This window comes from Humulus lupulus, chromosome 6, assembly GCF_963169125.1.
Source record: "Humulus lupulus chromosome 6, drHumLupu1.1, whole genome shotgun sequence".
NCBI lineage: Eukaryota > Viridiplantae > Streptophyta > Magnoliopsida > Rosales > Cannabaceae > Humulus > Humulus lupulus.
The window spans coordinates 3,770,428-3,782,895 of NC_084798.1; the positions used below are offsets into that span (position 1 = coordinate 3,770,428).

Genomic DNA, 12,468 nt, shown 5'->3' on the forward strand with positions numbered 1-12,468 from the left:
TGCAAATATTATAATATAAAAAATGAAATCCTTTACACCGCGAGCAGTTACTGCTCGGATGTAATTGTCTATTAAAAGGAAAAAGCTGCCTGTGTAGCAATAAAAATAAAAATTGTCTTGACCACAGGATAAAATTAAACAAAAATAAGAAAAATTAGGAAGCAACAGGAGGGTCCTGAGGTGTTGGCTGATCGAAAGAGGCCCCAACTTCCACTTCCGCGCCTTCAATGCCCGTAGCCAAGGAGATTTCGGGGGAGGCTGGGATTTTCACTCTCTCATCTTCCTCTAAGTGAGCAAGGCATTGGGCTATTTGAGATCGCCTCAGGTGCTCAGAAAGATAGTTGAAATCAGCCTCGCGATTGTGCTTCCAAAACTCGTAAAAGCAGTTGAAGGTGGCACCCTTGTACCTCTCCAATTACTGGCATTAGTCTCCTCGAGCTCTTTGATTCTCCCCTCCAGCTCTTCAGTGTCCTTTCTGCTAGCAACCAGCTCAGCCTCAAGCTGTTTGGCTTCATGGAAGTTAAGTTTGGAAGACTCCTTAAACTTCTCTTTTTCGTCAATGGCTTTGGTCAGGGCAGCCTGGAATTGCTTCAGCTCTTCTGCTAGCTTGTTCTTCTGATCGAGCAGCTCAGCATTAGTCTTCTCGACTGCTTTCAGCTGCTCAGTATGTCTGTCCTTGGTTGCTTCAAGTTGCTCGGTATGTTTGGCTTCGTCCGCCTTGAGCTCCTCAGCATGTTTAGCCTCAGACGTTTGGAGTTGAGTGATCAAAGCCCCCGAACGGCGCCATCTGGCAGTCATAGTTAGCATTCCCTGCAACCAAAGAAGAAGATTAACTGATAATTGAAATTGACAAGATAAACGATCAAAGCTCAGCAAAAGATGATATCTTACACTGGCTATTTCATTCAGCGTGCGATTGATGATATGGTCAACTTCCATGGAGTCGGTACCAGTGATAGCCTCTTGGCTGCGGCGATGCCTCGGTAGTTTAGTCAACCTTTCCTTGGCTGAACTAAGCACGATACTCGTCAATGTTTGGGCAGGAGGCATTTGGCTGGTCGGTGCCTGAGGAGGTGTCTGATCGGGTGCTGGAGGAGAAGTCTGATCGGTTGGAGCTAGAGGAGATGTCTGGTCAAGGGGGGCCGGAGGTGGTGTGGTTTCCCGAGATGGAACCGCTGCTGGAGGATCCCTAGTCCGAGCATTTTTCGTTGGAGGAGCCTTGCTGCTCTCTCCACAGTGTCGCCTGCTCTCCTTCTTCTTGCTCGAAGGTACAGTAGGTACGTTGTAAAGCTTGAACAGATCTTCAGATGACATGGCTGCAAAAAAGAAATGAACAGTCAGATAATGTGGATGGAGGTATCTACTAAATCAAGAATATAATTTCAAAGAAATTATGAGTAAAATACCCGAGCTACAATTACTGGTCGCTATACTATTTACTGTACTACTGCTACACTCACTCTCTAGCTTGATGAAGTCTGAATTTAAAACAAGAGTATATTTAAAGTTGTCGTCCCCATCAAATAAATGATAGGGAATTGGCAAATTATCTAAGAGCGAAAGGTCAGTACCATTTTCATCTGAAGATTCATCAATGAGCGCAGGGTGTTCGGAAACCTTCTTTTTACCCTTTCCCGAAGGAGCAAGGGAAGCGGTTGCTCGCAGGGTGCTGGAGGGTTCCCTGATTGTCACCCCAGTTGTCCTCCTTCTCGGAGGTTGTGACACATCTTGGTGCTGCTCAAGAATTTCTCCACCAGTGGAATTCCCCGCAGTTGTCTCCCTCACGTCTTGGTGAGGGGCCAAAAGGCCAACTAGCCTTAGATTGGCCTCCGTGACCAGCTCTTTAGCACTTTTTTCTATGTCCTTCATGCTGGCCAGGGAAGCTACTCGTATCTCCATTTCTGGAGTAGGAGCTGGTCGGCGCCATGGACCTGAAGGGCACTGAAATCCTAAGGAATGCGTAGAAAAACTAAAAGAAAGTAAGCGATCAGAGAAACAAGAAATTACCTCCTTAGGTGAAAGCCAGATTATTAGCGACCAGGTCGGTTGTTAAAAAGTACTCCTGGAAGTACTTTCCTACGTTGGACTTGTAGGTAGTCTCACTCAGGAAAGTGCGAGTCGATTCCTGGTGATAGAAATGGAAGAACCCCGTGTTGTTGTGACCAGGGTTGGACTTGAGATCGAATAAGTAATTGTCCTCATGAGGAGTAGGTACATGCCACTTCTTGTGGCTGTACAAGATATAGAGAGCAGAAAGCACTCTATATCCATTTGGGGTGATTTGGAAAGGAGTGACCTCAAAATAGTTGGGCACCCCCTGGAAGAATGGATGAAGAGGCAAGGTTGCCCCTACCTCAATATGATATCTCGACCAGGCGATGTAGGCCCACCCAGAAAGGTTTACCCTCTAGTCGATGGAAGGTTTGTTTAGGGTAATCCCAGAAAGTCCATACTTTTTGAGATAATTCCCTATCATCCTAACTGTAATGTTGCTAGGAGGAGCAACGTACCATTCGACATCTGGTCGAAGGACGTCTCGGGGTTGGGCCTTTGTTTGGATTTATGGGTGAGTGTTTTCGGCTCGACCGCTGGTCGAAGGAATTTCAGCCCGAGGAGCAGGCTGATTTGCAGAAGGGTTGGTTGATTTCTTTTCTGGGCCGTGGATTTTACTCGACCCATGTTTTGCGGTCTGGTCGAAGGATTATCTGAAGGGTTGCGAGAGAAAGGAATTTCTCGGATTAGCAACAACGACTGTTCTTCGTCTTCAAGCAGTTGAGCCAGTAGGTCATCGTCAATTGGCCTCTCACCTCCCCACGGATTATGCATGAAAATCTGCGAACAGAGGAGGGGAGATGAGAATCTACGGCCCAAAAGACCAAGAAATGTATAAAGTTGGAATAACATTGCTCGCGTATAAAAGTTAAGCTTTTATACGACCAGCAGCATTCTAACAAAAATGCTACATTCTATGCGAATAGTTTGGAAGATGGATTAAAAAGCAGAAGTGAAAAGTTTTCCAGGAAAAACTTTTCGACTCTGAAGGGGCGGGAAAAACCCAGTTTTTCTACAAGCTTAAAAATTGAATTTTTACTTCGATTTTACGCCCTAAATCAATAATCCTAACTACCAAACTGATTCCTAACCCATGCAAAGTGTTATTTTCCTACCATATTAAACTCGGATCAACATACCCATTTACCCCGAAACAAATTTTTCAAGAACAGTCAAAAAACATCCAAGAACTCAGAATCTAAAATGAAGGAAAGACAGATATTGCATGGCACCCCAACGACTGAAAGGATTGAGAAACTTTCTTGGATAGAGGTTGGAGTAAATTTCTGAGACGCTAAGTCGATTTGGCTGGGCAGGAACTTTGTGGGTAGTCAAAGATTGTCTGAGCTTCTGAGTTTTTACACCTTGTTCTTCGGTGTTCTTGAGGATAAGGTAAAACGTAAAAAGTGAAAAATGATTCTAAGGGGTTATTTATATTAATCGAGGAGCAGTTACCAAGGTAATCATGAAGGGTAACTTTTCTATGCATGGGTAAGTGCAATAGCCGTCATACCACTTTTGGGAAACCGAAAAGATATGATTAGTTGCCTTTTTCGAGAAGGCATGGATGACTCTGACAGATTTGGTGGGGCATACGTAGGGTCGGTCACTTAAGTTTACTTTATGCTGGTCGCAGTAAAATAAACTTGGGGGGCAAATGTTTACCCTAAAAAATGGCTCATGATGACGCGACAGAAATGACCTACACGTGGAGACTTTAAATGAATGAGTATTGTTCGACTATCGACCAGATAATTATTGGTTCGTCAAGTCTCGCGATTAGGTGCGACCAGTCTGGTCGCATACTTTTATTTATTTCCTTTTGGATACGCAAATCTTGTAATAATTGCACTAATTATATTTTCCTGTATTACCTTGATGCGTGAATCCAATTGTAATTATGGCTCATAGGCCCATGTAACCCCCTTGAGCCTATAAATAAGAAGAAGAGGGCTCAAGGGAGGGACTTTTGACTTTGGAACTTTTGATCTGGGTATTCAGATAAAAGAGTATAGTGTGATTATCCACCGAGATTGTAATCCTCTCAAGACTTGTGAAACTCGTGAACCCTAGTTCATTGATCACAATATTGGGATTCAATATCAATAAGAACACTAAGTGGACGTAGGTCATTACCATCCAATTGGAGCCGAACCACTATAAATCGTTTGTGTTATTTGTTTTCCATTTGATTCTCTTCTTGTTTTCATTTCATTTCCTGTCGTTATTTTGACTCCGTGTCGTTGGCCAAATCAAGGGTCAACAAAAATATATAAAAATTTAAACGGGGCCCCGTCGAGGCGGGGAGTGCTATCCCCGCCCCGCCCCATTTAACATTCAGGGATTGAAAATCATCCCCGCCCCGTTCCCCATTTAGACAGGGATTCCCCGCCCCATTAGGGGCGGGTCTCCGCGGGGCCCCGTCTCCATGGGAAAAATGTGCATCACTAAATATATGTATTATATGTGTTTTTTGTTCGCATTTTTACAATACATATATAAAGTATAATATATTGGAAATTTTATTACACTTAAATATAAAAGTATTATGTTGATTTCTAAGACTTTAAGTGTGTCAAAAGGTACACGTAATAACACCTCATTAGACAAGTTTCTCAAATTTGTGACATAAATACTTATGTAGTACGTTTTGTTACACTTTGATGCCTAAGTAACAATTTTGGCGGAAAAAATTCCTATCATTACTTTTTTTGTTCAAACGTTAGTTCCTAGGACGTTAAGTATATGTAATAACCAAAGTTATTATTTTCTCCTTAATTTTGACTATATGTTAGTTTTTATAGTTTATAGTTTAGTTTAGGTGGTGAAAATTAAAAAGATTGCTTTAAGATTAAATTATTTATTTTAAGGATATGATCTTATGATTTAAAAAATAATTATAATTTGGATAGTTATAATTATTTTAGTTAGTACTTATAAGAATTTAGCATATGATTTAAATTAGTGTATAGTTTTAAGCTTTTAATTAAATTAGAATATAGTTTTAATGCACATATTATTTGGTGGTCTAAGGATTATACATGTGGTATTAAATTAAGTCTCAATTATTTAAAATGTTGTGTAGGACCGACTTTCCCTATGGTATTATTAGGTGGATTTTTTTTATGAATTAATTAAATTAAATGTTAAAACTAAATTGAAGACCTAGCTTAGTCACAGGCGTGTGAAGCATATTTAGGCTAGGATTTAGACTAAATTTTGAATTTACATAAGTGTCACACTAAGCTTAAATCAAGTTACCAAGTTGAAAATTTGTTGAACCATTTGGAAGATGTAAGATCGGTTATGGGCATGTAGGCTATTAAGGTGGGTAAGTTGAGATTTTGACTCATTTTTTAATCAATTAAGGCTATGTGGCATGTTGAGAGAGTTTGAAGCACTTTGAATGAGCAATTTCGGGGACGAAACAACCTAAGAGAGAAAATAGTTTGAATTTTGAAAAGTAGTTGAACTAGTTGGAGACAATCAAGGAAAAAGGTTAAGGTGTAGAGCCTATAACAAGAGCCATTATTATTTCACTTTTTCACACTCAAAAAACTCTCAAGCTTCTTTTATTTTTTCGAAATCCTATAGTCTCCAAAAGCTCTCTTCTTTTTGCCCACAAAACACCTTATAGCTGAAATCTTATAGCTTTTATAAGTGTTCAGAAAATTTATTTTTTCTATTTTCTTATGAAACCTCAAACACTTGAGCCAATATAAACCCTACATAGCCCACACATTAAGCCCCTTTAAATAACTTATAGCTTAAATATTCCAAGTATTAAATATATTTTTTATATATAAATTATAATATATATATATTGGCTAACAAATTATTTGTATAAATAAGTATACATATTAAAAATTTATTTTATAAAATAGAATTCTGTTGTGGATGGTCAATGACATCCTATTATTCAAGAAAGATGGCATTTCATAGGAGAAATTTTCAAATCTTAAATTTAGCATGCAATTCAATTTTATATTTTAGTCCTATTATATAAAAAAAAAATTACTACCATGCATTCTGTCAATAAAAATTTTATATAGTTTTTCTTTAGTATTTTAACCATCGTATATATATATATATAAATATATATTTAAAGCACAAAAGCTTTATATGATTTTTTTTTACAGATAAATATATATTTTTTTAATTATTTAATTTTTGTTTCTAGTGAGAAAAAGATTGCTTATGCCATTATTGTTGTTAATGAAATACTTTATTTATTTGCTTTAGTAGGGATGTAAACGGGGCAGGGCAGAGTCGGGATGGCTTCCCCACCTCGGTCCTCTCTCGAGGTCAGGGCCTTATCGAATACTCATTCATTAAAAAAACTATTATTTTTCTAAATTTGATCAAATAAATTAAAATATTAACTTTTTAATATAAAATAGTAATAAAAAATGAAATTATATCATTAGGAAATATATTTTGTATATAAATTTGTTATACCCAGATTTCGAGCTATGTTAAATATGACCTCGAAAATTAGATTCGCAAACAAGTGGACTCATAAGGTTGGAAGTATGCTCCAGGATTAAATATCGAGCCTGCAGGACATAGACGACCTCGAATAGGGTGACCTCGGAGTGTTCATGATCTCGAAAGGTAGCTCCGGAGACGCATTCATCTTCAGGGATGACCTCGGATCAGGGGTCCCGAGCTCGACGCACATACGATCTCGAAAGTCATGTGACCTCGGGAGATGTCTCTAGCTCGAAAGATGACGGGAAACCTGGGAAGCTAAAGCCTTAGAGATACATGATAACCACCTTGAATATCTATAAGGGTTGTAAATACGAGATGTAATCCTCATTTATTACTGTAAATCCCCTAGAATCGTGGGATATTATTTGGTCAGTTATACGTCCCCTGGTCTTCAGGGGACGTTTCCTTTTTTATCTGATTATAGGCATTTAAAGCCATTAATTTTATTCACAAAAAGAGTAACTACCCAAAATATGTCGGATAGTATTCTGCAACCTTCTCTATAAATAGAGGGGTCATGCACCATTGTAAAGGACCGAAATTCTGAACCTGGAGAGAAGACTCTGGAGAATTCATTCCTGAAGAATTTTCAGAGATAATCTTGAGTTTAATAACAGAGACTCGTGGACTAGGCAGATTTAACTGCTGAACCACGTAAAAATCGTGTGTTTGTATTGTCTTATTTCAATTGGCCATTATCAGTTATTGTTTATGTGCTCTTCTTTCACTGTTTGACGAAAAGCGGCGTCAACAGTTTGGTGCTTTCATTGAGAGCCTTAAGCATTCATCCCTGAAAAAGTCATGGCCACTAACAATCAGAACACACCTGAGGAAAATTACCCAAGACGTCTTGGAAAACAACCAATGGAGAACCCGGATGTTGAGGAGAGAAGTGGGTCTTCCGATTCTCGGGGACCACCTCCTCCACCAAGAGATGAGGATATGTACTACAATCCTGAGCGATACGTTCCTATTGTGGAACTTGAAAACCGACAACTGAAGCAGTTGTTGGCAGAGGCCAACAAATGGAATGAGGAGTTGACAAGGATAGCCGCAGAGGCGCAGGTGGCTCAGCCCCCGCCTCCGCGCGAAAACCAAGTCCCTCCTCCAAGGGACGTGCATGTTCCTCCCCGGAGGCCCCGCGGGCGCCCGCGAAAGGATGCTGCCACAAGGAGGCCTACTCAACCTCCGGCACCAGCAGAGCCATCCGCTCCACCTAGGCCCCAGAGGAGTACTCGAGCTCGGGCCCTGGCTAACCCGCCTGTGGAAGTGCCTGCAGGAGCTGAGAATAACCGAACCCCTGCAGAGGCTCGGACTCAGGTACCTGGGAGCGCACCGAATGCGACTAACCCATCTCGGGCAAATTCTGGACCCTCTAGGCCGCGACAAGGGTGGCAGCCACCATCGCCTATACGGTTCCCTCCGTCACCCATAAGATATCCTTCGCCCCCACACAGAAACGCTCAACCTGTTTGAAATCAGGATCAAGGGCGTGCGGGGGAAAGACAAGGAAACAGGGAGACTTTTCAGGAGCGGAGAGGCGCTCCATCTGAGAGAAGTCTAACGTCTCCCACTGCGGAGACGAGGCGACGTGGAAAGAATCCATCGCGAAATAACCGAGCAATGAGTTTCACCAGTGATGAGTCCGGAGAGTCCAGGTCCGTCAGTAAACACGACCGAGGTCGTAAGAATACTGGAAGTCGCAAGAATCGTCCCGACCTGCGAAATCATCTGAATCAGAGTCAGGGGGTGGAGATCAAACAAATCCGGACCTGAGGGATCGCTTGAATAGGCGTAGAGATCCCTCGCGGAGACGCGAGCCTGGAATTACAATCAATGACAGTCAATTCCAGACAGCACCTCCTACTGACCCAGTCCATGAAAGAATCGATCAGCTCGAAAGAGCCTTTAGGCTTTTAAAGAATGAACGAGGAAATGGTCGATATGAGGACTCTGATGAGGAGCTCGAGCCGTTTGCTCCCCATATTTCTGACACTCAATTTCCTCAAGGGTTTCGGATTCCTCACGTCCCTACGTTTGAAGGAAAGACCGACCCGTGTAGTCACCTGAGCACGTTCAACACAATCATGAGAGCCAGTAACGTGGGTTACGAGCTCAGGTGCATGTTATTTCCAACATCATTGGCAGGACCTGCCAAAAGTTGGTTCGAAAAGTATAAGAGACACTCAATAACCTCATGGGAGCAGTTGTCTAAAGACTTTAAGAAGCAGTTCAGAGCAATGGTAGGGGTCAGACCAGAAGCATCCACCTTAACTAACGTCCGACAGCAACCGGGCGAAACATTGAAGAGTTACTTAACAAGATTTAATCAGGAAGTAGCCCGAGCTCGGGATGTGGATGACAGTGGACACCTCATGGCTATCCGAGCTGGCGTATTACCGGGAAATGCCCTTTGGGACGACATGCAAGGGAAATCGGTAAGGTCAATAACCGAGTTTAACAGACGAGCGCAGAGGTTTGTCAATGTAGAGGAAGCGAGGTCGACGCTCAAAGCGACCTCCCAGTCCGAAACTACAACGATAAACGTCAACTCTACCTCAACCTCAGCGGACCCAGCAACACCAAAGCCTGCCTCGGAGAACCCCTCCAAGAGGAAAAAGAACGAAGGAAGTAACCCCGAAGCTGAGGGAGGAAAGAAAAAGAAAAGGGAGAGGTATTTCTCCGTGTATAAGGTATACACCGAGCTCAATGAGTCTCGGGAGAACATATATCTGGCTAATGAAAACCAGGTCCCCTTTAGGCGTCCGGACCCGATGAGAAATCAAAAATCCAAGAGGGATTCCAGTAAATATTGTCGGTTCCACAGAGACACCGGACATACAACCGATGAATGTCAACAACTAAAGGACGAGATTGAAGGGTTGATCTCGAGAGGTTACTTCCGGCACTATGTCAAAAACCAGAATACTGGTCAGGCGGCCACGAGCCAGAGAGTAGCCGCGCCTCCGACCACACAAAACAATAACTCCCGATCTCGGGAAGAAGATAGGCCCCCGCCGATAGATGGAGAGGATGTAATAACCATCTCGGGAGGGCCTCATCTCGCAGGAGGGGGCAGGAATGCCCAAAAGAGGTATGTTAACGAGTTGAAGACAGGGGACGGGTCTCCTTATGAACCCGAACCTAGGGCACCAAAAATCCAGAGGATTGAAACACAACCGATAACCTTCACCGAGGAAGACGCCTCCCATGTCCAGTTCCCTCATCATGATCTGCTGATCATTACTCTTCAACTGGCCAATAAAAGGGTCCACCGAGTTCTCATAGATAATGGGAGCTCAGTCAACATCCTTTATAAAGCAACCCTCGAGAAGATGGGACTCTCCCTTCACGACCTGAAAGCATGTGCAACTACTTTGTACGGCTTTTCAGGAGAAGGAACTGTCTGCATGGGATCTATTGAGCTCCCCATAACCTTGGGAGACTATCCAGTCTCGGTGACCAAGATAATGGAGTTCGTAGTAGTAGACTTACCATCTGCCTACAATGTGCTGCTCGGGAGACCCGCCCTGGTCGGGCTGGGGGCAGTTTCATCAGTAAGGCATCTGGCCCTTAAGTTCCCGACCCCTAGCGGAGTCGGGACGTTGAAAGGAGACCAATTGGCAGGGAGGGAATGCTATAGCATCTCCTTGAGGGGAAAGAAACAAACGAATGCTCAAGCACTCGTCATCGTACGAAACAAAGACGGAACGGTCTTAGAGATTGACGAAGAGATCGATCCGAGGATTGAGGAGAAATTTGACCTCGAACCTTTAGAGGAGCTCGAAGAAATTCGACTCGAGGAAGCTGATCCCTCGAAGAAGGTGAAGGTCGGAAAACATCTCCAAGACGAGGCAAAATAGCAAATAATTTGTTTTTTGAAGAAAAACAAGGATGTCTTCGCATGGTCGCACTCAGACATGGTGGGGATAAGCCCGAATGTAGCAAGCCACGCACTAAACATAGACAAAAGCTTTCCTCCGAAGCAACAAAAGCGAAGACAGTTGGACGAAGACAGAAAGAAGGCGTTAAAGGAGGAGGTTGACAGGTTAAAGGCAAACCGATTCATTAGGGATGCCTTTTACCCTGACTGGGTAGCTAATCCGGTGTTGGTCCCAAAGCCCAATGGGATGTGGAGAACCTGTATTGACTACTCAGATCTCAACAAAGCTTGCCCAAAAGACTGTTTTCCGTTACCAAGGATTGACCAGCTCGTAGATGCCACGGCGGGGCATGGCCTGATGTCATTCATGGATGCCTATTCTGGATATAACCAGATTCCCATGCATGCCCCCGACCAAGAACACACGAGCTTCATCATGGATAAAGGGCTATATTGCTATAATGTCATGCCATTCAGGCTCAAGAATGCTGGAGCCACATACCAGCGGCTCGTAAACATGATGTTTTCAGAACAAATAGGGAACAACATGGAGGTTTATGTTGATGACATGCTTGTAAAGTCTCAACTCAACAAGAACCATGTTGATGACCTCGAAGAGTGCTTTGGCGTGCTCAGGAAATACAACATGAAGCTAAACCCTCAGAAGTGCACTTTCGGGGTATCTTCAGGAAAATTTCTGGGCTTTATTGTGAACTCTCGTGGAATCGAGGCTAACCCCGACAAGATCAAGGCCCTGATTGACATGCCCTCACCTCGAAGGCACAAAGATGTCCAAAGTCTGACTGGCAGGATGGCAGCCCTAAGCAGATTCATCTCGAAATCTACAGATCGTGGTCTTCCATTTTTCAACTTACTGAGAGGAGGTAAGAAGTTTGAATGGACAGAGGAATGCGAGCTGGCCTTTCAGGAGCTCAAAAAGCACCTAGCAGAACCACCCATCCTGTCAAAACCCGAAACGGGAGAAGTATTGTACCTATACCTTTCAACTACCGAACACGCGATAAGTGCAGTGCTCATCCGAGAAGAAGAGAGGGTGCAAAGACCGGTTTATTACATCAGTAAAAGATTACTGGGGGCAGAGTCAAGATATCCATTGATGGAGAAACTCACGCTCAGTCTAATTCATTCATCCCGTAAGCTCCGCCCCTACTTTCAGGCACATCCCATCCATGTACTGACTAATCAACCACTTAGGCAAGTCTTGTTTAAACCAGAAGCTTCAGGTCGACTTCTTAAATGGGCTGTTGAGCTCGGACAGTTCGAGATCACCTACCACCCGAGAACGACCATTAAGGCACAGGCATTGGCGGACTTTATAGTGGAATGTACTGGCATAGCCAACGACGAGGTAATAACCACGGCCCACGAGCTGTGGAAACTTTACGTCGACGGCTCGTCAAATGAAAATGGAGCGGGGGCAGGGGTCATTTTAGTTACCCCCGCGGGAAGCAGATTTCATTCCGCTCTAAGATTTGATTTCAAAGCGTCGAATAATGAGGCCGAATACGAGGCTTTACTCGCGGGACTTCGTATAGCTAAGGAGCTCAAAGCTAAAGCAATACATTGCTACAGTGACTCCCAGCTAGTGGTTAACCAAATCTTGGATGAATACCAGGCTCGCGGAACGAGAATGGCAGCTTATTTGGAGAAGGCAAAATCAGCGTTAGAGTGTTTCGAATTCTATACAATCGAACAGGTTCCCCGCGAGCAGAACTCAAATGCAGATGCCTTAGCTCGACTCGCCACGTCCGCCGAAAATGAAGAGCTGAATGTTGTACCCATAGAACACCTATCAGCGCCTAGCATTAACGAGCTAGAAGAGGAAGATGTGTGTATGATCGAGACAGAGCCGACCTGGATGACTCCAATAGTTGATTATCTCGAAAACGGAGTTCTTCCAAAAGATCGGAACCAAGCTCGAAAGTTGATGTATCAACTTCCCCGTTACACAATCTTGGATGGAAGGCTGTACCGAAGGGGATATTCCATGCCGTTACTCAGGTGCGTAACCTCTCCCG

The 12,468-nt window shown here is 43.4% G+C and overlaps 1 protein-coding gene across 1 annotated transcript; it reads right to left on the reverse strand.

Moving 5' to 3' along the window:
• Positions 1–321: 321 nt before the first annotated feature.
• LOC133783657 (uncharacterized) lies at positions 322–1,899 on the reverse strand. Its single transcript, XM_062223305.1, has 3 exons — positions 1,755–1,899; positions 892–1,316; positions 322–810 (listed from the first exon to the last, which is right to left on the reverse strand). The coding sequence occupies exons 1-3, from the start codon at positions 1,897–1,899 to the stop codon at positions 322–324; spliced, it is 1,059 nt and encodes a 352-aa protein (XP_062079289.1).
• Positions 1,900–12,468: the final 10,569 nt, after the last annotated feature.

Excerpts from the sequence above, each read along its gene's own strand:
- LOC133783657 (XM_062223305.1), bottom strand. The coding sequence starts at position 1,899 with ATGGAGATACGAGTAGCTTCCCTGGCCAGCATGAAGGACATAGAAAAA. Across the intron at positions 1,317-1,754 it reads AACTGCGGGGAATTCCACTG|CCATGTCATCTGAAGATCTG; the intron begins GTGGAGAAATTC and ends TCTTTTTTGCAG. Across the intron at positions 811-891 it reads CGCTGAATGAAATAGCCAGT|GGAATGCTAACTATGACTGC; the intron begins GTAAGATATCAT and ends CTTTGGTTGCAG.